Source organism: Dendrobates tinctorius, unplaced genomic scaffold, assembly GCF_039654945.1.
Source record: "Dendrobates tinctorius isolate UK_male_01 unplaced genomic scaffold, ASM3965494v1 ptg000007l, whole genome shotgun sequence".
Taxonomy (NCBI): Eukaryota; Metazoa; Chordata; class Amphibia; order Anura; family Dendrobatidae; genus Dendrobates; species Dendrobates tinctorius.
This window is the reverse complement of record NW_027361675.1, coordinates 38,995,001-39,019,159: the sequence shown is the minus strand read 5'-3', so window position 1 is coordinate 39,019,159 and position 24,159 is coordinate 38,995,001. Positions and strand designations below refer to the sequence as shown.

Below are 24,159 nucleotides of genomic sequence, written 5' to 3'. Positions count from 1 at the left end.
CGCGTCCTTATTAATAACCATACTGTAGAATGCGGTTACGCGTAAAACTGTCCGTGTGTGCACTGTGGGCTAGAAGACAAACCGCGCTCGTAGCCTTCCATTCCGGACGTCAGCACTGACTCCACCCACTTTTTACGTGTCACGTCGGCGCCAAATTCAACTACAAACCCGAACCCAGCAGATAGCAGAAGAGCTCCTGTGGTCTGTCGGTAAGTCGCCTCTGCTCCTGTGTGCGCGCCCTTCAGGGCTGTGTAACAATGTGCAGGTCACTGCTGGCTCTGTCTCCAGCCACCATTCCTTTTCATCATAAGTCTCGCAATACACTGGGCCTCAGTACTGTGACCAGGTTTTCCCGAACTTTTTCCCTCTCCCTGCTCCCAGCCACTTTCAGTTTTCTTTCTGTAGGGTGACGTACATTACCTGGATGTCTGCCAGGACTGCACTGATGGTGACGCCTTATGTCACCCGTCCCTGCTGCTTCAGGCTCTGAATGTGTGCCCCCTGCAGTCCGTAGAGAGTATAGCTTCCTGCACATGGATGGCAACCAGGAGGCTAATGTGTCTCCGAATTTTGGCACTTTCTATGAGCCACAAATCGGTAAGGAACACCCATAGTAGCGCTTTTCCTGGTTATCTGCTAGTATAAACATGGCAGCAACCACTTGACGCATTTACACACTTATTCAGATACAGGAGACATGCTGCCGACAACACGGACCAGTATGTGGTTACAGAAGGATCATATTGGCCAAAGTTCTGTCCCTATCGGTCATTGGCCCTGTGTGAGCGATCAGTAGACGCGTGCTGAACAACTTGTATATTGTCAGGAGGAGCACATTACTGTCCTGAGATCAGTGGGCCATTAGCTTACCTGGAATAAGGAGACAGGTGCTGTAGAGGAGGGTAATATGTGTAGTTACACCACGTCCAACCCTTGTTAACCTGTCAGCGATCTGTGCCACTGGATGGAGACCTGAGAGCTGCCTCTTGTCTGACAGCACCTGGAATTCCTTTTGATTAGCAGACCTGGCATAACATCATTACAGCTGTTGGTTGGCTAATCAAAGGAAGAGCCGCAGAAGCCATCAGGTAGAAAACGGTTGTTAGAGCTTCCATCCAGTGGCCACAGACTACTGACCCGGCTGATGGACAGATCGACTCGCACATGTTATAATGGAAGACATGTTATGGTTTTATGTGAGGTGTGAAATATTCGGTGTCCCAGAGCTGTTCCACAGGGGGCTGCCTTCCCTAGATCACTGTGGTTGCACCTCTGTATACACAGGGAGATAACAGAACAGATCCTGTAACTACTACAGGAGGCTATTAGACACCAGGTGTATGCATTTTGAGCAAGAGCTCCTAAGGCTGTGTGCACACGCTGCGGAAAAGGTGCGGATTCATCCGCGCGGATTTTGTACAATCCGCAGGTGAAACCGCAGGTCAAAAGACCTGCGGTTTTACCTGCGGATTGCTCTGCGGTTTTGCCCTGCGGTTTTTCATCTCCTCAATGGAGGAGATGGCAAACCGCAGGAGAATCCGCAGAAAGAATTGACATGTCAATTCTTTCTGCGGATTGAAAACCACAGATAATCCGCACAGAAAATTCCGCACCGTCTGCACTGCGGTTTTTGATTCCCATAGGGAATCATTGTACTGTACACCGCAGCAGAAACTGCTGCGGGTCCGCAGCGGCCAAAACCGCTGCGGAACCGCAGCAAAATCCGCAGCGTGTGCACACAGCCTCAAGGGAACCTGTCACCATGAAAATGCAGCCTAATCGGCAACAGGGCTGTGAGGTTGGTAAGAAAAACCTCCAACTCCTCAATTTCCCTGACTCTGACCCCCACAGCCCTGCCTCACTACTGAGCATGTGCATAAAGTGCAGCACAGATTGATCTCGGCTTTTAGCTGAGATCAAGGACAGAACAGACATTTATAAGACATTTCATAACTATCCCAGTTCTTATGAAACCATTTCCCAGCCCATCCTGCACTGAACTACTGTACCCAATGTATTCTGTATTTTAGAAGTCAGAGGCGGTCCATTTTATATCGGCTTCACCAAAATGAACAATGACTCCAGAACTCCAATCTGTAGGCACCATGTTATATAGCAGGTGGAGCTGAGTAAATTGCTACATAGCTTTGAGAAAAGATTCAGTATAACCTGTGATTTAATAATTTAAACCTTTGCTCTGAGATTTTCGGTCCATTCGGCGGTCCTATCAATAACTGACCCCTGTCTTTGTATAAGTGTGCATAGAGAGATGGCTGTCAGTCATAGCAGCTAAAAATATTACCTTACTCGGCACCTGCGCTACGTTCCCTAAATCCTTATATAACCCTGACTCCCCCTGTATATGCCCGAAAATCCTTTTTAATTTCCCCACGCTGTATGGTCATTTTCTCGGTCCACTCGGATGAACTCTCCATTCCTTCCCCAACTGCTGCTCGCCGTCCTCCTTCTTTAATTGACGTGGAGAACGCCTCCTGTTTCATCCACATCGCCGTGCAAAATGTCGCGCTTGCGCAGAAATATCGTGTTTGGTGCCTGCACAGTATGCACTGCACAATGTTTTTAAAATGTGTGTTAACCCCCTTAGAGGCCTTGAAGATGCCATCATCCAGTCGCTTGTGCTATATGCAGCGATGCTTCAGCATCGCTGCATATACCTGAAATCATAGTCTCCTTTTGAAGCTGTGCCACAGGCAGAGTTTCAAAGGAATTGTGTAATGACAGTCACGGGGTCATCAGCTGACCCCTAGCTGTCATGACAACCCATCAGCGACCCCTGATCATGTTACCGGCGCTTGTCAGTGCAAGTTAAATGCTGCTGTCAATTGGGTATTTAACAGGTTAACAGCTTCCCTTGTGATTGTTAGTGGCAGGTCTTGGCTGTAATTCATATCTATCGTCTGCCCGGGTATGGGGAGGGCTCGCTGCGTGAGACTGCTACAAACACTCGCTTCCGACTCGTGCCGTATTTATACTGCGCATGTCGTGAAAGGGTTAAGAACTGTCGCTCAAAACGCATAGACCCAGTGTCTTCCAATGTATTGTACTGTGATGTTTTTATATACATCTCAGTTTTAAACTTTCTTCAATAAATCTGAAGATTTAACTACAGAATTTTATTTTGCGAATGCTGAATCACCTTTTAACTTTTGCTGCTCACATTAGGAGAAAGCATCCTGCCTCTCAGAACAATACCCCACACCTCTCCCCTTCCTGTAATTTCAGCATTTCTGTTACCTAAAGCAGACTTTACCTAGCATCAGACAGCAGATCAGAAGGAATGGAGACAACTGGATGGCCATCACTTTTAAGGTGCAAACCAAATTTTTAAATACATGAAGATTGTAATATCACTTTATGTCATCAGTATGACCATCTAACAGATAATATCTCTCTTTGTGGTGAGTGACATGCCTGTGTGAGCAGACTTAAAGGCCAATTAACCCCTTAGTGATGGGGCCAATTTTTTAAAGTGAACCTGGGACCCCCTCCAGGCGATTTTAAGTAAAAGAGCCACCTTGTGCAGCACTAATGCTGCATTCTGTCAAGGTGGCTCTTTTATTTCGGGTACCTTCCACCGCAGAAATAATATTTTTTAAAATTGGTCAGACATACCTGATATTTGACAGGGGGGCAGGTCTTTCCCCAGCTGACCGAGACACCTCACATCCGTCACTCATGTCTTCTTGCGTTGTTTGCTCCGCCTCTTCATTTTTCTTTTCAAATCCTGGTGCCAGCGCTGTAGTATGTATTCTGGGGCATACGCAGTGACCGCTGCCTGGCCTTCCTATCGCTTATGATTTATTCACACTGCGGGGCTGGGAATCTTGGGCATGCGCAGTAGTTATCGGCGGCTGTCATTCCCAAGATTCCCAGCCCCGCAGTGTGAATAAATCATAAGCGACTGCGGGGCGGGATCTCTGGCCGCACCTCCACGCTGGCGCGATAGGAAGAGCCACCTTGACAGAATTCAGCATTAGTGCTGCACAAGTTGGCTCTTTTACTTAAAATCGCTTGGAGGGGGTGACAGGTTCCCTATAAATTATAATAATCTTTATTTTTATATAGCGCTAACATATTCCGCAGCGCTCTACAGTTTGCACACATTATCATCACTGTCCCCGATGGGGCTCACAATCTAAATTCCCTATCAGTATGTCTTTGGAATTATGACCAGTATCACTTTATGTGGTGATAACTCTGGAATGCTTCAACAAATCTCAGTGATTTTGAGATTTTTTTTTTCGTGACACATTATAATTTATGATAATGGTAAATTTAGGTTGATGTTTTTTGTTTATAAAAAAAAAAATCAGAAACTTGACAAATTTAAAAAAAAATGGCAATTTTCAAACTTTGAATGATTATCCTTTTAATCCAGATAGTAATACCACACAAAAACATTAATAAATAACATTTCCCACATGGCTGCCTTACATCAGCACCATTTTTAAAACGCTAATTTATTTTGTTAGCCTTTTAGGAGGTTTAAAAATGTAGCAGTCATTTTTCTTTTCCAAATAATTTTATTGAAGGGTTTTAACAATGTTGGGGACCGGTAGGGAGGATGGGGGAGGGGGAACAAAAGGAGGGACCAAGTGGTCCTATTATTTCCATGGTAAACTGTTATTTTATAATTCAAACAGCAACAATAACAATTTGCAGTCATGTAATCAAAACTAGCAATCACATAAGACAATAGCTTGATTTAAGTGTCCAGAGAAGAACTTTAACTTAGAGGGAATAGGTTGATCCATCTGAACCATTTACTTGTGAATTTATCAAGTTTGTTGTTAACAGTAGCCATTTTTAGCTCGAAGGACTTGTGGAGTGCGATTTTCTCTTTAATGTCTTGAATTTTTGGAGGATCAGGTCTCTTCCAATGGAAGGCTATGGAGCTTTTTGTGACTAGGAGTATATGAATGATTAGTGGGCTGGTTGAATTTTCTATATCTTGAGAGTTAAGGGACAACAAGGCTAACTGAGGAGAGAGTGTGATAGGTTTAGGGAGAAGAGAGTTAATGAGGAGGGATATAGACCATAGGAGGAGGAGGGATAAAGGACAATACCAGAATATGTGTTGAATGTTTCCATGGTGACCGCAACCTCTCCAGCATAGTGAAGAGTTTTCTGAGTTGATTTTGGACAGTCTAGCTGGTCTATAGTACCAACGAGACAGGATCTTGTAGTGGGTCTCTTGTAAGACATTGATATAGTGGCGGACGTTGAGATAGAACAAGCGTGTTCCCAGTCTGGTATATTAGGGGTTAAGTGGAGTTCTTGCTCCCATTTCAATAAGTTATTAGTTTTGACTAATTCATGGTTTTTATTCATCCATATGTAAATGTAGGGTATGCTCCAGAAGATTTTATGGTTAATGTTATTAAGCATATTAATGGCGGGCTCTGAAATTTTTGACTTTATCTCTATGAATTTTCTTATATCTTTTAGGATTATATATTCGAAAAATAGGGAAGAGGGGATTTTACATTTTTCCTTTATTACGCTAAAGGGAGTATTAGAGTGTTCTCCGTAGAGGTCTCCAAGTTTCCTTATGCCATAGTTCGCCCATACCGGAGCTACTTCTTGTCCAAAAAGGTATGTAATGATGTGGAGTGAAAGGGATCTAAGTGGGTTATTATTGCTAGCTCCTTTTTTTGTTTTAGCGAGTAACTTCCAAGCATCCAGTGTGGCCCGGAAGATGGGATGTGATGGGGAAAGGTCTCTTTTTAGCAGAATTGATTCCAATATGAGGCGAGATGGAGAATTGTTGTTATTCAGAGTGTATTCGAGTTCGTACCATGCTGGAGGGTCAGGGGTTGGCCACCAATAAAGGCTTTGCTTAACTAAGAAGGAGGAATAATATGCCGATACGTTGGGCAGGCCAGCACCACCAAATCTCCTATTGCTGTAGAGAATGTTTGCTGTGACCCTGGGTCTTTTGCCCCCCCAAATGAAATTGTTGATTTTAACTTGTAGATGTGCTAGAATTGAGGTAGGCATAGGCAGGGGTAGTGATCTGAAGAGATATAATATTTTTGGAAGGCTGTATGCTTTGAAAGTGGTGATTTTGCCCCACCAAGATAAGCTTTTTTTCCCATAGGTGAGCGTGTCATCAGAGATGGTTTTAATAAGGGCGTTCATGTTAAGCGGAATCAGGGATGTAATATTATTTGAAAATTTCAGTCCCAGATACGTGATGTGCTCGAGTGACCAACTCCAGGAGGATAAATGTTTAATGGTTTCTATTCGATTGTCATCCAGGTTTAGGGGGAGAATTTTGGATTTTTGTTCATTGATCTTGAAGTAGGACACTTGTGAGAATGTGGACAGCAGGTTTTGGATTTTAACTATTGACTTGATTGGGTCTGATATGGTTAAAATTATGTCGTCAGCGAACAAGCTGATTTTGTAATCTTTATGGCCCGCTTTTATACCTGAAATGTCGGGGTCTTCTCTAATTAGTTGGGCTAGGGGTTCCATGGCCAGGACGAACAGAAGCGGGGAAAGAGGGCAACCCTGTCTTGTACCGTTTGCTATCTGGAAGTGTTGTGACAAGTGGTTATTCACATAAATTTTGGCCGAGGGGTTGTCATAGATAGCACTAATACTTCTGATGAATTTTGGGCAGAAGCCGAATTTTCCTAGTGTGGCATTTAAATAATCCCAATTAAGTCGATCGAAGGCTTTTTCCGCGTCTAACGAAATTATTGTAGCTTTTGTTTTTCTTGAGTTGATTAGTTTGATTAGGTTAATCAGCCTTCTCGTACCATCTGTTGATTGCCTGTTAATGACAAATCCTATTTGATCGTTATTTATAAGTTTCGGTAGGAGTAAGCTTAATCTGTTAGCAAGGATTTTGGCGTAGATTTTTATGTCCGTATTGATCAAAGAGATTGGCCTGTAGCTACTCATTGATGTTGGGTCTGAATTTGGTTTGGGAATCAGGACGAGGGTGGCTTCGAGCATTTCCTTGGGGAAGTGTCCAGAGTTAGAAGCGGTATTGAAGATTTTGGCTAAATGTGGGGCTAGCGTGTCAGCGAAGGATTTATAATAGTCGTTGGAGAACCCATCTGGGCCTGGGGCTTTGAATGATTTGAGGTGATTTATAGTGTCCAAGACTTCTTTTACTGTGAATGGAGCAGACAAAAGGTCTATGAGTTTCTTCTAATTTTGGGAGGTTTGTTGATGCTAGAAAAGCATTGATATCGAATTGTGGGGAGTCCTGGTTAATGTTGTACAGGTTTTTATTGAATTCTGCAAATGAATTAGCTATGTCCTGTGGGTGGGATAGGAGGATGTTTTTGGTGGATGCGATAGCGTCTATTCTGTGCCTACGTCTAGTATTTTTGAATAAAAAACAAATCTGAACTGAGAAAAGTAAGTTAATGTGTATGCACAATGTAAGTGCATATCAACACATGACCATTAACCAGAGAAAACAAAAAGCAAAAAACACAAATATCCTGAACTAAAAAGTAAAAAATGTATACTGCAAATAATGCATAAAGGTAATAATAATAAGGGTATTTAGTAAACATAATTTTGATCAAAATAATGTACAAGCCATCCCGCCACATCACGGCAACCCTTGTGGGACAGTCCCTACTCTAGTATTTAAAACCTTTTCACTTGCCAAGTGGCGTGAATGTGAACAAGGGTCGAGCGGCTGAACCACTAGTAACAGTGTAGGCCAGACTGGATGGCTTTCCCAGCTCAGAAAGAGGGCGGTCACACCCATATATGCACTGAATGCACAATGAAATGAATAAAAAACAAATCTGAACTAAGAAAAGTAAGTTAATGTGTATGCACAATGTAAGTGCATATCAACACATGACCATTAACCAGAGAAAACAAAAGGCAAAAAACACAGCCGCTCGACCCTTGTTCACATAATTATCAAAATTATGTTTACTAAATACCCTTATTATTATTACCTTTATGCATTATTTGCAGTATACATTTTTTACTTTTTAGTTCAGGATATTTGTGTTTTTTGCTTTTTGTTTTGTCTAGTATTTTTGAGTCTGTATGACATGTACTTTGAGGGACGATTCAGGTTTTGGTATTGTTTAAACTGACTGGTTTTAATTGCGGAATCGTAGAACGAAAAAATTAATGTTCTGAGCTCTTGTTTGAGTTTGGAGAGTTCTGTTTGGATGTTGGAACTGGAATTGGGGTTGTTGATTAGGAGTGTTTCTTTTATCTTTTATTTGGTTCTGTAAGTTTGTTATTTTTTCTCTATTTTCTTTTTTAAATCTTGAAGAGATCCGAATCAGGACCCCTCTCAGGACTGCTTTGTGGGCGATCCAGCAAGTATAGGGACTGTTGAGACCTGCTTCGTTCTCCCCAAAGTAATTTGACAGTGCTGAACCAATTTCTGCTTTTATATGTGGGATGTTTAGTATTGATGAATTACATTTCCATAGGAAATGGTGATTGGTGACTGGGCCTTCTGTAAACACAGCAGTTACCGGGGCATGGTCGGATATTGTTTTTGGGAGTATGGAGACCGAATGGAATTTGGGGAGGGAAAAGATATCCGTTAAGATCAAGTCGATTCTTGAGGCAGTATGGTGGGGGTCAGAGAAATGGTTGTATTCAATAGAAGTGGTATTTATGCATCTGAAAAGGTCGAATAACTCATTACTATACAGCCAATTGTTGAGCGTTTTTGTTTTGTGCCTATTTTGGGCTGAGGAGTCCATATTTCCGTTAGGGACCATATTAAAGTCGCCCGCAAGGATCAATGAACCTTTTTTTACTTTACTGATTTTTTTGAGTAATTTGTTCAGGAATTTTATTTGTCCTTGGTTGTGCACATATATATTCACAATGGTATAAATTGAGTCATTTAGAGAGCATATCAAAATATGGAAATGTCCTTTTTCGTCTTTAATTTCCTCGATAAACTTGAAATTAATTGTATTTTTAACTAGAGTAAGTACTCCAGCTTTTTTCTTAGGACCTGAGGCTTCAAAGGCATATGGGAAATTTTTGTGAGAAGCTTGGGTGTGAGTCCTGTTTGAATTTTGTCTCCTGTAGACACACAACGTCAGAGCCCAACTTGTTTGCTTCATGACGGATTACATACCGTTTTCTAGGGCTGTTGAGTCCTCTGACATTGTAGGTGGACAAGCTGATCTTCATGTCTTAAGAGCGTTGATTTGTGGAAAATTGATCCAAAGTTACTGTGATTACCAGACACGTTATAGCATATACTAGGTGAAACCTTAGATTTGTAGCAGAGTGTGTATTAGTAGATACTTGTTAGAACGATAGAACAGAGAAAACACAACGTAATACAATAGCAAACTTAACTGAAAATTTTTGAGGGCCACCTGAAGCAGGCCGCACCAGCGGTCACTACTTAACCTTTAGGGGAAAAAGTTTGTGGTAGAGTGTACCCGATGTCGTCATCTTCTATGATATTGGTGGTGAGCATCTCGGGCCCAACGGGTAAAATAACGAACCTATAGTCTGTAGTGAGAGAAACTAGGTCTTGCAATGTAATGCAAATTAGGTTGTCATACACAACATTTTGACGCAATGTTAGACTTTTTCAACAAAGAGTTTCCGACAAGACGATGGATCAAGTTGCCGCTTTAGCATCTGGAAAGGAAGTCGGCTTGCTCCTGGGATTGATGTTCAGGTCTTTGAGGAATTTCCTGCCATCTTCTGTAGATAGTAGGGCTGTGGTCTTGCCGTTGATATGGACAAGTAATTTTAACGGGAATCCCCATTTGTATGGGATGTTGTTATCTCTGAGTGGGGTGGTGATATCTCTGAAAGATTTTATACCCTCAATCGTGGCCTTTGAGAGATCCGCATATAGTTTGAGGTGTGAGTATGGATCAGGGAACCCACCCTTGTCCCTGACTATGATTTGAATTCGTTCTTTAACGTGGAAAAAATGGATACGAAGGATAGTATCTCTTGGGAGGTCTTTTGGTAGGTGAGTGGGCTTTGGCAGCCTATGTATGCGGTTGATGGTCGTGTCCTGAGCTGACAGGGTTGGGTCAATTTTTTTTTTAACACCTTTTTAACATATTCTTCTAGGTTACCCGGGGTGACAGATTCAGGTATCCCCCTGATTTTTATGTTATTCCGCCTACTTCTGTTCTCTAGGTCTGCCAGTTTGTTTTTAAGCTGGGTGAGTTCAGCTTTGATTCGTTGGTTTTCTTCATGATTTTCTTCAGTTTTCTTTTCCATGTTTACCATCCTGACTTCGTGATGCTCTAATTTTTTATTGAAAGTCTCGAAAGTGGATTTAAAGATCTCCATCTGGGATTCCAGGGTTGATTTCAGAGTAATTTTGAGGTTGTTGTTTATTTTATCTGCCAGAGAGGCCATGTAGGCCTCGATGTTGTCATGGTCTATTTTGTCTATGTCCAATTTTAGCCTAGATTTTTCTGGGCTTAAGTTTGGCGATGACCATGAGTCATTTTCAGAGTCATTTGTAGGCTCATTTAGAGATGAAAATTGTTCGCTCCAGGCCCCTGGTTTTCCCCTTTTCGCGGAGATTGACGTGTCCATGTTGGTGGTTGTTTTATGAGGGGTTCTGGATCTAGTTGGGCTAGTCGTGTTGGTTAGGTTAGTAGAAGGATGTGATTTATACCCCTTGTCCTTGTCAGACCTGATTGGTAAAGAGGATGCAGAGGCAGATGTTTTGTTTTGTTTTTGGTTGTTTGTTTAATTTGGCTCATTTTGTTGTTGTAGCTCACTGCTTAGGGTTACCAGTAAAACAAAATTAGACCTTATGGGTGTGTGCACACGCTGCGGAATCCGCTGTGGATTAATCCGCACGGATTTTGCAAAAACCGCAGATAATCCGCAGGTCCAAAGACCTGCGGATTATCTGCGGTTTTGCCTGCGGTTTGGTCCTGCGGATTCACTATCTCCACAATGGTGGAGATAGGAACCCGCAGCGGTTTCCGGAGAAAGAATTGACATGCAATTCTTTCTGCGGATTCAAAACCGCAGCAAATCCGCGCGGTTTTTTCCGCAGCGTCGGCACAGCGGGTTTTTTTTTTCCCATTCAAATGAATGGTACTGTACACCGCAGCTAAAACTGCTGCGTGTCCGCAGCGGCCAAAACCGCTGCGGAAACGCAGCGGAATCCGCAGCGTGTGCACACAGCCTAAGAAGGTAGTGAAGATGAGGGTCGGATGTCCAAGTGGTCTATTTGACCTTTATTGTTTGAGTATAGATAGAATGGACAGTTCTGTTTTAACAATGGCGATGCGTGGAAGCCAGGATGTGGTAAGACTTATTTAATGTGCTTTTGTCCGCTTGAGGAAATGCGGTTTATTGAAGGTAGTGAAGGTGGGAGTCAGATTTTAGGATGATTTATTAGACCTTTTGGTCAGGGTGCATGTTATTTAGGCTATTCAATATGTGAGCCAAAGCATGAGTATCCTGGGGGAAAAGTGAGGTAAATCCTTTAGATGAGCTTTGTTAGGAGTTCTGGCATTAATAAGACTTGTTGCAGGTATGTTTGTACATTAATAATGTAAGCACGGTCCTTTTCTTGTAGAGTCACTGCGTTTTCTGTTCTGTGTTTATTACCGGGGTTAACTTTCTCTTTTATTAACTCCCAACTGTTTGGTGGCGGTGTTCCAAGGCTGATCAACCTCCCCCTCGGCGTCTATCTGCAACGCTCTCGTGAGCTTGCAGCCGCCGTTGTGGCGCTACTCGGCGTTATCAGCCTGTATGGGGGGAGGGAGGAGGATCTGAGCGCGACTGCGCTGTGAGGGGATGTTCAATTATGCCCTGCAGCAGATTCGCCCGCCGTCAGCGGGAATACTATTGTTGTAGTGCGCGCCTGCGCACTGCTCAGGTAAATCTAGCCGTTTTATCACAGCGGCAGATTCGTCAGCCGCTGGCTCTTCTTTTAAGGCTCTATGTGAGCTTGTTCTGCAGCGGGTGACTCCGCCTCACGGGTTGGCGGTAAGGTCGGAGCCCTTTGGGTCCAGCAATGGCTGCGGGAGCTGTGTATTTGAACCCCTGTTATGCTATTGCCCTGCACCGCTCGGGGTTATCAGCCAGCGTTGGGGGGGCTTATGCGCCTGCGCAGTGGCTTTTCTATTAATGAGCGCCGATGCGCCTGCTTCTTTTAGTAAATAGTTTAGTCGTCCTTACCGTGGATGGCGGTGGGGACTCGGGAGGACTTCGGTCTCAGGGGGACCTGTGCAGGTTAATGGGAAACCTCTCTTTTCTTTGTTGCGGGGGCCTCCGGAGAGCCGTGATGTAGGAGGGAGGCGGATTCTGCCAGAGTATGAGGCTCCAGGGGCTGTAGCTTTGCAAATATAGACCTGTTTGGTGCGAAATTTAGAAGTAAAGTCCGGTATGAGACTGGATGGATGCTGGGAGGGTGAGACTGCCCGGATCTTCCTATCTGAACTCAGGCTCAGCGGTAGATTGTCCAGGCCTTGTAGGCCTCTGCAGGCCTCTGCAGGGAGGCCTAGTTTCCTGGTCACAGGTGCTTGCAAAAACTCCTTGAATCCTTGTGGGGTAAAGTCCAAAAAGGCCTGATGTTGGGCTGTATGTTATGCCCGATGGGACCTTTGTTTGGATATATCCATAGAACGTTTTTTAACGGTAGATGTGTGTAGATTTGGGTGATGAACACCAGGAGCACTCAGACTGCACGTCCTATGCCATTAGCAGTCCAGGCCACGCCCCCAGCAGTCATTTTTCAAAGAAATTTCCAAAATTGTATTTTTTTGAGAAATCTATCCAGGTTTGAAGTGACTTTGGGGGTGCTTTATATTGAAAACCCCCAAACGTGATAACATTTTAAAAACTGCACCCCCTGACATATTGAAAACTTCTGTCAGTTTATTAACCCTTCAGATGATTTTCAGGAATCAATTCAAAGTGGTATAGCAGGAATGAAAAAGTGTTTGTTTACCACCTAAATGTCGCTAACTTCTGAATTGGCCGCTAGAGCCGGGAGACTCTAAGGCCGCTATTTGGCCATGAACTGCTATGGCAAACACCAGGATCACACAATCATGATCTCGGTGTGTCAATTAGATTAAAGCAGAAGCCCCCACAATCTATTAACCATTTATTTGATGTAGTCACTTTTGAGAGCAGCAGCTAAGGGGTTAAACAGATATGGACAGTGTCAACACTGATTGTTTGTGATACAGCAAGTTGTCAGCTATAGTGTACAGTTGACAGCTGCTGGTTTGTTACCTGTATGAGGATGATATTCTCTTATATCTCAGGTCAGTTAAGACGTATTGGCTGTCATTAAAGGGTTAAATATGCAATTGCCTTTTCAGGGAGGTTGAGGACTTAAACTTTGACACCTACTGCAAGTAGAAATCCTAAATTTCAATATCAACCCTTGCCAGCTTTTTGAATAAAAGCTAACTCAACAATGATCGCAGTTGCAGAGGGTGTGACTGGGTCAATGTGGTAGGGGGGTCCCATTGATTCCAGTATATATTTCAGCTGGCTGTGTGTCCTAGAATGAATGGGCCCAGGATGAGGGACATATATACCAAGAAGAGAGACATATATACCAGGATAGGGGGCATATATGCCAAGATGAGATGTACAGTATATACCAGAAAGGGTGCCAGAATGGGGACATTAATACAGGATGGGGTCAACACATATTTTCTTATAGAATTCAGAAGGCTACTAGGACCCTTACATCTGACCAACATGCGGGGGTGGGCCCAGGTCCAAATGCTGCACCTGGGCCCCCAGGACTCTAGTTAAGCCACTGCATCTATTTGCAGACATATTTTACAGTGTGCTTGCCCTGCATCAGTGCAAAGTAAGAGGTCTGACTTTGTTGGATGAGAGGCCTCTGACAGGGGTCTAAGTGCTATTGTCTTTCCTTATGGAGAGTGACATTCCGGAGTGGAACGATTTAAAGGAATTGCAATGCTTCTCTGGAAAATTAAACATGTAAATTGCCTCTTCAGAGAGAAAGAAGACATGCACTATAGTGGCACCTTGTTACCACCATGCCCGTCCGCAATCCTGGCAGGCTGCTGGTTTTGGTCCGCGCTGTGCTTGCGGCCTCCCCGGGTCCCCGATGTCCGTGCATGCGCACTGTTAGGCCTCGGCCGTGAGCTTGCCGGAGGATTTTCGCTGTACTCTGAGGTCCTGACCCGGAAGTGACCATATCCTGCGTCCAGTGTCGGGTATATCTGGTGGCTTCTGTGCTTCCGGGCCTGATTGTTTCCTGCACTTGCCCTTTACAGGTGCTTTCCCAGGTCCCTGTACGCCTCCAGTGCGTGGCTCTGCTCTGTCCCTGTACGCTTCCAGTGCCCTCGGTGTGAACTCTGCCTTGTCCTGGATCCCGTGACTCCTGTGGCTGCTCCTTCCGTCTAGTTCTCAGTGAGTACCCCTATTCTTCTCGTCTTCGAGCCGCCCCTCTGGCACTAGCTATTGTGGTAAACCTCCCCCTGGGCCTGCCCCTAGTGGTGCCTGTATAAGGGTTGGTTCTACCTGGTCAGCTCGCCTGGGATTGGTCGGTGCCGCGATCCATTGGGTCCACTCCAGGATTCATAACACACCTATTGTGTTTAGCAATCCTAAAAGTAAATATGGACAAGAACGAGTAGTTGAAATGATAGTGACCACTTAAATATATCTGTATAAGGGTACATAATAAAAAAAACAAAAACAAAAAAAAAATGTGTTTTTCCGTCCGTGAGATTTTCATATGGACGGCAAATTGCACTGTGACCCAGTGTTAGCCTAGGGCTAGTTCACATGGGAAATTTTTCACCCCGATCTTGGGTCAGTGTGAAAAAATAGCAACATGCTTTTGTCTAGTCTGACGTATGGACCAGACTAGTTCATGCAAATAGTAGACAGCTCATGTGCTTGCCCTTGTGCAGATGGTCATATGGAGCTAGTCATGACCACAATATCTGGACATGACTGACCTAAGTTTTGCAAGGGACCCTGTGAACATAGGCTTACAATATGCAAATTGCCCCTTCAGAGAGGAAGAGGACTAGAACTCTAGTACCACCTATTGGGAGTAGAAATTCTAAGTCAATATCATGCCTTTAATGAGCATTGTCACATAACTTAGGTTAAAAGCTAAACCAGAGTCTCAATCTGCAGACAAGGTATTTCGGGGTGCTGACCCCTCATAAGTGCAAAGTGTGAGATCTGGTTTGGCTAGGTGAGAGGATTCTGACCAGGATCCAATGAGTAACGTTTCTCCTTGTGGAGAGTGACATGCCAATAGGTGGCAGTAGAGTTTTAGACCTCTTTCTCTTTGAATAGGTAATTTATATTTGTGCCCCTATTTGCGTATTGGAAGACTTGGCATGTCACTCTAAGGTCGGGGTCACACTTGCGTGTGTTATGCGAGAAACTTGGGACCGGAGTGTGCTTCTGCATGTATATAAAAGCAACGGTGCCCAGGTTACCGGGGCCCAATCACATAAGGTCATGAATATGCATTTTATATGAATGAGTTATTCAATATACTCACCACAGCGTGCCAATAGGAACTAAACGGGAGATGTGTAGAGTATTCACCAATCACCAGAGAGCATCCAAACACCCAGGTAACAGGAAGCCAGTGTGTGTCCGGGAAATCGCGGTTCAATACGCATGCAATACCCAATTGCGCCACCACGCTCTAATGCATCACCAGGAAGCAATCATGTGACTGCAATCCAGCTGACGCTCATGCCTGACACACAGAGTGAACAGCGCACAAAGCTTCTGAGCATGTCCACAGCAACGGTCACGTGACGGCAGCAGCGGTGACGGCAGCAGCGGTGACGGCAGCAGCGGTGACATCAGGGCATAACGCATAGTCACTAAGGTCAACCAATCCTGGTTGAGATCTTATCACTTGCAGCCCTGCTTTATGTAGCACAAGCGATTGGATCATCACAGCTTCTAGTCTCCCATGTAGACTATTAAAGCATTTAGTCAGTCAGCAATAGTGCAAGTTCCACCACTTAAAAAGATGAGAGGCGTCTGTAATTTACATCATAGGTAGACCTCAACTATGGGAGACAAACTGAGAAAAAAAAATCCAGAAAATCAAATTGTCTGTTTTTTTTCCTTTTATTTGCATATTATGGTGGAAAATAAGTATTTGGTCAGAAACAAAATGTCATCTCAATACTTTGTGATATATCCTTTGTTGGCAATGACAGAGGTCAAACGTTTTCTGTAAGTCTTCACAAGGTTGCCACACACTGTTGTTGGTATGTTGGCCCATTCCTCCATGCAGATCTCCTCTAGAGCAGTGATGTTTTTGGCTTTTCGCTTGGCAACACGGACTTTCAACTCCCTCCAAAGGTTTTCTATAGGGTTGAGATCTGGAGACTGGCTAGGCCACTCCAGGACCTTGAAATGCTTCTTACGAAGCCACTCCTTCGTTGCCCTGGCGGTGTGCTTTGGATCATTGTCATGTTGAAAGACCCAGCCAGGTTTCATCATCAATGCCCTTGCTGATGGAAGGAGGTTTGCACTCAAAATCTCACGATACATGGCCCCATTCATTCTTTCATGTACCCGGATCAGTCGTCCTGGCCCCTTTGCAGAGAAACAGCCCCAAAGCATGATGTTTTCACCACCATGCTTTACAGTAGGTATGGTGTTTGATGGATGCAACTCAGTATTCTTTTTCCTCCAAACACGACAAGTTGTGTTTCTACCAAACAGTTCCAGTTTGGTTTCATCAGACCATAGGACATTCTCCCAAAACTCCTCTGGATCATCCAAATGCTCTCTAGCAAACTTCAGACGGGCCCGGACATGTACAGGCTTAAGCAGTGGGACACGTCTGGCACTGCAGGATCTGAGTCCATGGTGGCGTAGTGTGTTACTTATGGTAGGCCTTGTTACATTGGTCCCAGCTCTCTGCAGTTCATTCACTAGGTCCCCCCGCGTGGTTCTGGGATTTTTGCTCACCGTTCTTGTGATCATTCTGACCCCACGGGGTGGGATTTTGCGTGGAGCATCAGATCGAGGGAGATTATCAGTAGTCTTGTATGTCTTCCATTTTCTAATTATTGCTCCCACAGTTGATTTCTTCACTCCAAGCTGGTTGGCTATTGCAGATTCAGTCTTCCCAGCCTGGTGCAGGGCTACAATTTTGTTTCTGGTGTCCTTTGACAGCTCTTTGGTCTTCACCATAGTGGAGTTTGGAGTCAGACTGTTTGAGGGTGTGCACAGGTGTCTTTTTATACTGATAACAAGTTTCATCAGGTGCCATTACTACAGGTAATGAGTGGAGGAAAGAGGAGACTCTTAAGAAGTTACAGGTCTGTGAGAGCCAGAAATCTTGATTGCTTGTTTCTGACCAAATACTTATTTTCCACCATAATATGCAAATAAAAGGAAAAAAAAACAGACAATGTGATTTTCTGGATTTTTTTTTCTCAGTTTGTCTCCCATAGTTGAGGTCTACCTATGATGTAAATTACAGACGCCTCTCATCTTTTTAAGTGGTGGAACTTGCACTATTGCTGACTGACTAAATACTTTTTTGCCCCACTGTATATATTTTATATATTTTTTTTAAACCCCCCCCCCATTCAAAATAGAAGAATAAAAAATACACATCTGGTATTACCACGTTCCAAATTGCCTGATCTATCAATATATAAAGAATCTGATCAGTAAACGGCGTAGCGAGAGAAAGTCAAAACGCCAGGATTAAGGGGTTTTTTTTTTGTCGCCACAACATTTCATTAAAATGCAATAACGGGCGATTAAAAGATCGTATCTATACCAAAATGGTATCAATAAAAACGTCAACTCGGTGCATAATAAATAAGCCCTCACCCAGTCCCAGGTCACAATTAGTGGAGACGCTATGGGTCTCATAAAATGACGCAATCTTTTTTTATTTTATTATTTTTATTTTTAACAAACTTTGTTTTTTTTTCACCACTTAAATAAAAAAAAAGTAGACATGTTTGGTATCTATGAACTCGTAATGACCTGGAGAATCATAATGGCAGGTCAGTTTTAGCATTTGGTGAAAATGGTAAAAAAAAAAAAAAAGTTATGGAATTGCACTTTATTTATTTTTTTGCAATTTTAGCGCACTTGCAATTTTTTTTCCTGGTTTCCAGTACACTTTATGGTAAAACCAATGGTGGTGTCCAAAAGTACAACTCATCCTGCAAAAAACAAGCCCTCGCATGGCCATATTGACGGAAAAATAAAAATGTTATGCTTTGGGAAGAAGGGGAGCAAGGAACAAACGTAAAAATGAAAATGGGCTGTGGCTTGAAGGGGTTAATGCAGGGAGAAGTTCATTTTGGAAGTTCTTGTAGCATAAGTAGAGCTCTGCAAAGGAATACGTGGATTTTGTCCGCGCTGCCCAAATGATGAAATTCCAGAAGGTTAATAAAGTTTGACAGTGGTTTATTCTACGCGTTTCAAGGTTTTTTTGCAACCTCTTCAGGAAATAGGTGGTATTTCCTGAAGAGGTTGCAAAAAACCTTGAAACGCGTAGAATAAACCACTGTCAACCTTTATTCACCTTCTGGAATTTCATCATTTGGGCAGCGCGGACGAAATCCACATATTCCTTTGCAGAGCTCTGTTTCAGATAGTCGGTGACCGACTTGTGGATCTGCAGCAGCCCTTATCTATACATGCTTTGAATACCTACTACCAGGTGAGCAGTTTTTTGTCAAACCGCTTACTTTATTTGTGGGATAAGACCCTATATTGCGCTTGTCTCCCTCTTTCCTCACAATTGTAGTAGAAGTAGGACAGACCATCAGCGTCATGCAGTTTAATGAACATTAGTATATCAATATATACAATGTGATAACCAAAAAAAAGAACAAAAGAGGAGGGAAAAAGGGACAATGGGAAGTAAAGAGGTGAGGGTAGAAGACCAGACAAATAAAGTGAAGGCTCTGCTTTCATTAGCAGACATATATCTTGATTTCACATTAGACCTACACCTTAATAATAGAATTGGTTAAACATTGCATTGAATATATGACTCCACAAAGTGACTGTTACGAGTACATGATTGATAGTTCCTTTTGTTGTAGAGCTCCACATCCACAGGGTGAGCAGAAGCTGTCAGAATATTTGATTGTGGATTCTTCTGTTGTACATGTACTGTATACCTTGCCAAAGATGTATAAGAACTTGGAGAACCCCCTATAGTGTCTGGGAAGCTCATTATTTAATAAAATCACTATTTTCTTGGATAAAGTTTTACATGACTTTGCTACAAATGCTCGCTCATATATTAGAGACACAAGTGGCTTTTTAAATAAAATTGAGATTATAAAAGTAACTGATCCACTATTTTAGCATCATTTGACATGGTCTCTTTGCAAACATCAATTGAGCATGACCAGACTCTCCAGGCTGGGTCTCGTGTGCTATCAGGCTTGAGCATGGCATCCAATTGTGGACATGCTGTTCTGGCATTTCTCAAATTCATCCTGAGGAAGATGGATTTTTCCATCTATATTTCCTCTTTGGGGATGATTACTTCTTGCAGCATCGCGCTACTGTCAATGTGGCACCTATGTGGCTCCCCTAAGGGTCCAGTTGCCACAGAGGTACTGCACCTCACCCAGAGGTGTGGTGCCCCATTCTCGGGTAAGGAGGGAGCACCACCCAGGACTAAGACCTGCACCCAACAGAGGCGGAAAGCCAGCACAGTGAGAGGCTTATACTGAAGGGAGTCCTGGGAAGGTGTATCCTGATCTTCCTGGGAGTTGGCTGGACTCCACCCGGTGGACATGGCACCAAGCGGGCATCTGTGTGCACCAGAACAGTGAATCAACCTTTGGAGACTGTATCCCGCTGTGTCTTCTGAATTATTCCTGTGTCACCTGCCCTGCACTACATCCACCAACATCATCTTTTACACTTATCATTCAAGCTGCCCTGGGGTACAGCTCTACCTGTGGAGAGCGAAACCATCTCTGCTGCCCTGTCATCATCCCAGAGGTTCTGCATAAGCAGCGTTTGGTCCCTTGACCGAATACCTCAGGTGGCGTCACAAACGCTTTGTTACAAACTTTATTATCCCCCTCCTCATCAACCTCCTTTAATTGGGCGCCCAGGGCCACGGACCGGGTTATTTCCGCTGTGACACTTCCCCTTTAAGAAGCGGCCCGGTACCAAGTATCCCCACTGCCCTGGCGGGCGATCCAACTTGGTGTCATGAACAGCATGAACCGACCCTTTAACAGGGGTCCCGTGCACATAAAAGAATGTGCAAGAGTGTGAATTTGTTCAACTGTAAAGATGGCTGCCATTACTGCCCCACATGGTATACAGTGAGGCGTGCCTTCGTGGGCGGTACCAGAACCAGGGCGCGAAACATCATGGCTGCCCCTTGCCTTTACTACTGGCCTGGTATGGTGGAAAAGGTGTTGCCCACAGGTGGGCGGAGAAAGACCCAGCGGCAGGAAAGAGAAGAGAGAGCACCTGGAAGATGCCATTGCAAGCCGTGGATGGAGGCCTGCTGGACGTGGGGTGGAAGCTGAAAGCTACCTCGACCAGGAAGATAGAGGCTCCACACGGTCGTTGGTAGCTGACCTGGCGCTCCTGGAAGGAAAAGTGGAGGAGCTGACACGCCGCTTCTTACGGACACAGCTGGCTGCGATAACTCAGTGGAAGGAGACGGTGCTGGAGAAAGTCATTGGGTCACGAGTGTCCATGTCACTGGCACCCTCTGACCAGGTAAGATGGTGAGCAGTGGGAACCAGGAGTGTGGGGTGGAAGCGATAGCCTCCCCCAGCTTACCGGACGAACGCCCTGCCACGCTGCCCATGGAAGTCCCGGACCTCTTGGGAGTTCAAGCGGAGGAGCTGGGTCGTCAACTCCTGGGCACTAAGCTGACCACAGTGGAAAAGTGGAAGATGTCCCTGTTGAAAAGAGTGAAGCTGGTGGAGCAGCGTCCCATCCGGCGGCCCCTGATCTCAGCGGAGGAGACACTGATACCGGAATGACACCACCGACAGGTACTGCCGCCGACCCTGCCCCAGTAGCCGAGGAGCTTTTAGTGGGCCCATTTACTACGCTGCCAGTCTGTTCACTAACCCCCTTAGCACCTGCGGTAGTAACAAGTTCACCAGAGCCCACAGTAATAAAGCTGCACTGGTCTGAACTAAACAAGCATCACCAGTAGCAACAAAGTCAAAAGCTGCACAAGTCCGTGCTGCAAGTCCACCAGCACAAGAAGTGGAACCGGTACCTACTACATTATCCACAGCTGTAGTTCCAGCCCGACCCAAAATGCACGATCAGGCCACCCAAACCCCGGTGGCGGGACGTGATCTTAAAGTGTACGGCCTCATTGACCATGAACTCTGTGTCACCAGGAGTGACTCTTGTCTATGAACTTCCCCTGCAGGGAAGCAGCCAGTATCAGGAATTGCCCTGGACACAGCAGGAGTAAATAGAAGGAACATGTTACTGTAAATAGTTTAAAAGCTAAAGTTAACCCGGTAGGGTTTTGCCAAGTTGCCAGGACACTGTGATCGTGAATGGTCCAAAACTCTTATCCGTAAATAGTTAGCGCCTCTTTAATTGCTTCCTCTTGGTTTTACGTGTAGCCTTTAAATGTCAAAGTTCACTTGCCAACTAACCACAGAACAAAAACCCGTTTGGTGTGGCTGAAGATGTGGTCCCAGAAGGAGACCAGCCATGCCTTGCAGCCCGCCCAAGGCCTACGTTGGAGGTTTGGGACGGGTCTTCCATTTTTGCACTTGGGACCTATGAAGAACACCACGGATGGGGATTGCACTGTAGAAACAGACTGGGGGCGTGTTCTAGCTGGAGATGTGAGTGGGCGTGCAGGGGAGACCTCCCGCCAGAGATAGTGACCTTAATCCTGCATAGCCACAAGAAAATTACCGGTTTTAAGTTGCGGTGGATGGCTGAAGGGTCTGGTTAGCTGTGGGCACCGGACGGTGCCTTTTGAAGTGCAGTAATGATGTGGAGGAGACAGCGGGTGAGGGAGGCTGCATCTAAGATGGCGTAGCCGCAAGGGAGGAGGCGGCCAAAGCAAATACTGAATGCCAGCGGCGTATGGCGGCCGCCGCTAAGCTGAAGAAATTTGCCAGGACAGAGGGAGCAGAAGAAGCAGCTGAGAGTGCTGTGGTTGAGTCGGACCCTAAAGTGGAGGAGGAAGAGATGTCTGAGGGGGAGAACGAGCCACAGAACGGGACAGAAGCAGGTAATAAGGAGGCTGCAGCAGGGGGCCAGGGACAGTTGAGCCTAGGGGAGAACCGACCGTAAAGATGTTTTTATGCTGGTCTCCTCATGCAAGCAGCCTCTAAACATGCTGATCCAGCAAGTGCAAGATGTGAGAGGAGAGGTGGCAAATATTAATGCGGCCATGCAGAAGGTGGATAAACGTGTGGGTGAAGTGGAGGAGAGGGTGAGCACTGCAGAAGATAATGTAGTGAAACTGCAGAAAGCTGCAAATAAGGTTGCGCAACAACTGTCAGAGCTGGCTGCAAAAAATGATGATCTCGAGAATAGATCCAGAAGGAACAATCTCAGGATTGTGGGGATTCCTGAAAAAACGAAAGGGAGGAGCTCTACTGAGTTTTTTTTGAAAAGTGGCTGTGGAAGAAATTTGGGGACGTGCCGCTGACTAAAGTTTTTGCTGTTGAAAGGTGTGACGAACAGCCCACGGCCGTTCGTCCAAATACGGGCGACTAACGGGGGTCCCGCTGCCACCAAAACGCGACGGACAGCGGACCCTGTGTCACCACTATGTCACAGTCCCACCACTGACACGGGTGTATCAGCGGACGGAGGGACGAGACACACTGCCGGCACACGGCTATCACAGGCACAGTTGGGGCTTATCTTAGTTATCCCACCACTGGCACCATGTGACCAAAATATCCAGCAAGCTACTCTCGCTCTACAATTTGCCGCAGGGGGGGTTTAATTTGGATGCCCCGCCACTGCTATCAATCTTCCAAGTACTGCGGGGATTTATGTATATCCCACTTTCTCAGTTCCACTTTGGAACTCGCAGCTCTCCGGCGCCCCCCTTACCCTCAGGTCAGTCAGGGAACTGCACCTAGGATAATTAGTCGCCGGACGGGCTGCCTGTTGTGAACCGGCAATCGGGCTTCTGCAGTAAGGGAATTATCAATGCTGTGGCCGCAGCCCCTCATTCAGCAATATAAGACCCTTCTAAACTGCCAGCAAGCCGCAATAGCCGTACACAACGCGCTGCCACCAGTCACGGTTACTTAATTCACAGTGTTAAATTAAGAGGGTCCGTGGCAAACCCCTTGAATTAGTAGCGATTATCTATCAAAGGCGTATAGTTCGATTCTTAGAGCATGGAGACAGATCTAAATAATTCATTTATTTTCCGAAAGAGGACAGTGATTACAGATAAAAGTTGCTATAAAATTGAGACATAAAATATGTACAGTACAGATATAAAATAAAAGGATAGAAAGTCACACTCACATGTGGTCAGTTGGCATCCCATGTGGCTTTAAGGGGGGTGGAGGCGGAGCTGCACGTCTCCGCTCATCTGGGTTCTGCTCAGCACGAGGATTCGAGCTCTTCTGTGCTGGTTTGCCCAGGGAATGCTTTATAGACTTTCCTATGTAACATCACGGAGAGGTGCATTCTGGGTTGATCCCACCTCTCTTATCCAAGTTATGTTTTGGCTACAAAACTTAGATTAGCTATAACTTTATGGGAGAAGCTGGTATGGACTCATCAGTGGTATCATGTTTCCCAGCGTAATGAGCCTATCAAGAAAACATCAAACATCTATGCGATATGACCGTCCATTTGGGCGCAAATCCTATCTCATGTTCTGGACAGGGTAGAACTTTGAAAGATACGCGGTATCGAAGCTGGGACCGCTCAGGTTACAAAAATATGATTTTCATATCTCTACTTGGTACGGTTTTCGCAGGGCAGGCTCTTATAGTTTTATTTCAAACAAAGACCTTTTTCCTTTCCCGCACTTTTTTCCCTCTTTCAGCTGAGGCTGAGAGAAGCCAAATGGGGTGACAGGAAATTGGTTTATGGCACTCGGGGGAAGGGAAGCTGCTGCAGTGTGCAATGTAACTGAGACACTGGCAGGCAGCTTCCCACAAAATGGAGGATTTGTTAGCACATTGCAACAGAAAACATATCTTGCAGACATTGTAC

At 44.9% G+C, this 24,159-nt stretch overlaps 1 protein-coding gene across 1 annotated transcript in view; it reads left to right on the top strand.

The window, feature by feature from the left end:
- Window positions 1-3,248: 3,248 nt before the first annotated feature.
- LOC141087786 (schlafen family member 9-like) overlaps window positions 3,249-24,159 on the top strand; it is a 176,917-nt gene continuing 156,006 nt past the window's right edge. Inside the window, exon 1 of the mRNA XM_073573635.1 lies at window positions 3,249-3,330. Coding sequence (XP_073429736.1) covers window positions 3,313-3,330 — 18 coding nt within the window. The 5' untranslated portion in view covers window positions 3,249-3,312. The remainder of the gene's footprint in view (window positions 3,331-24,159) is intronic.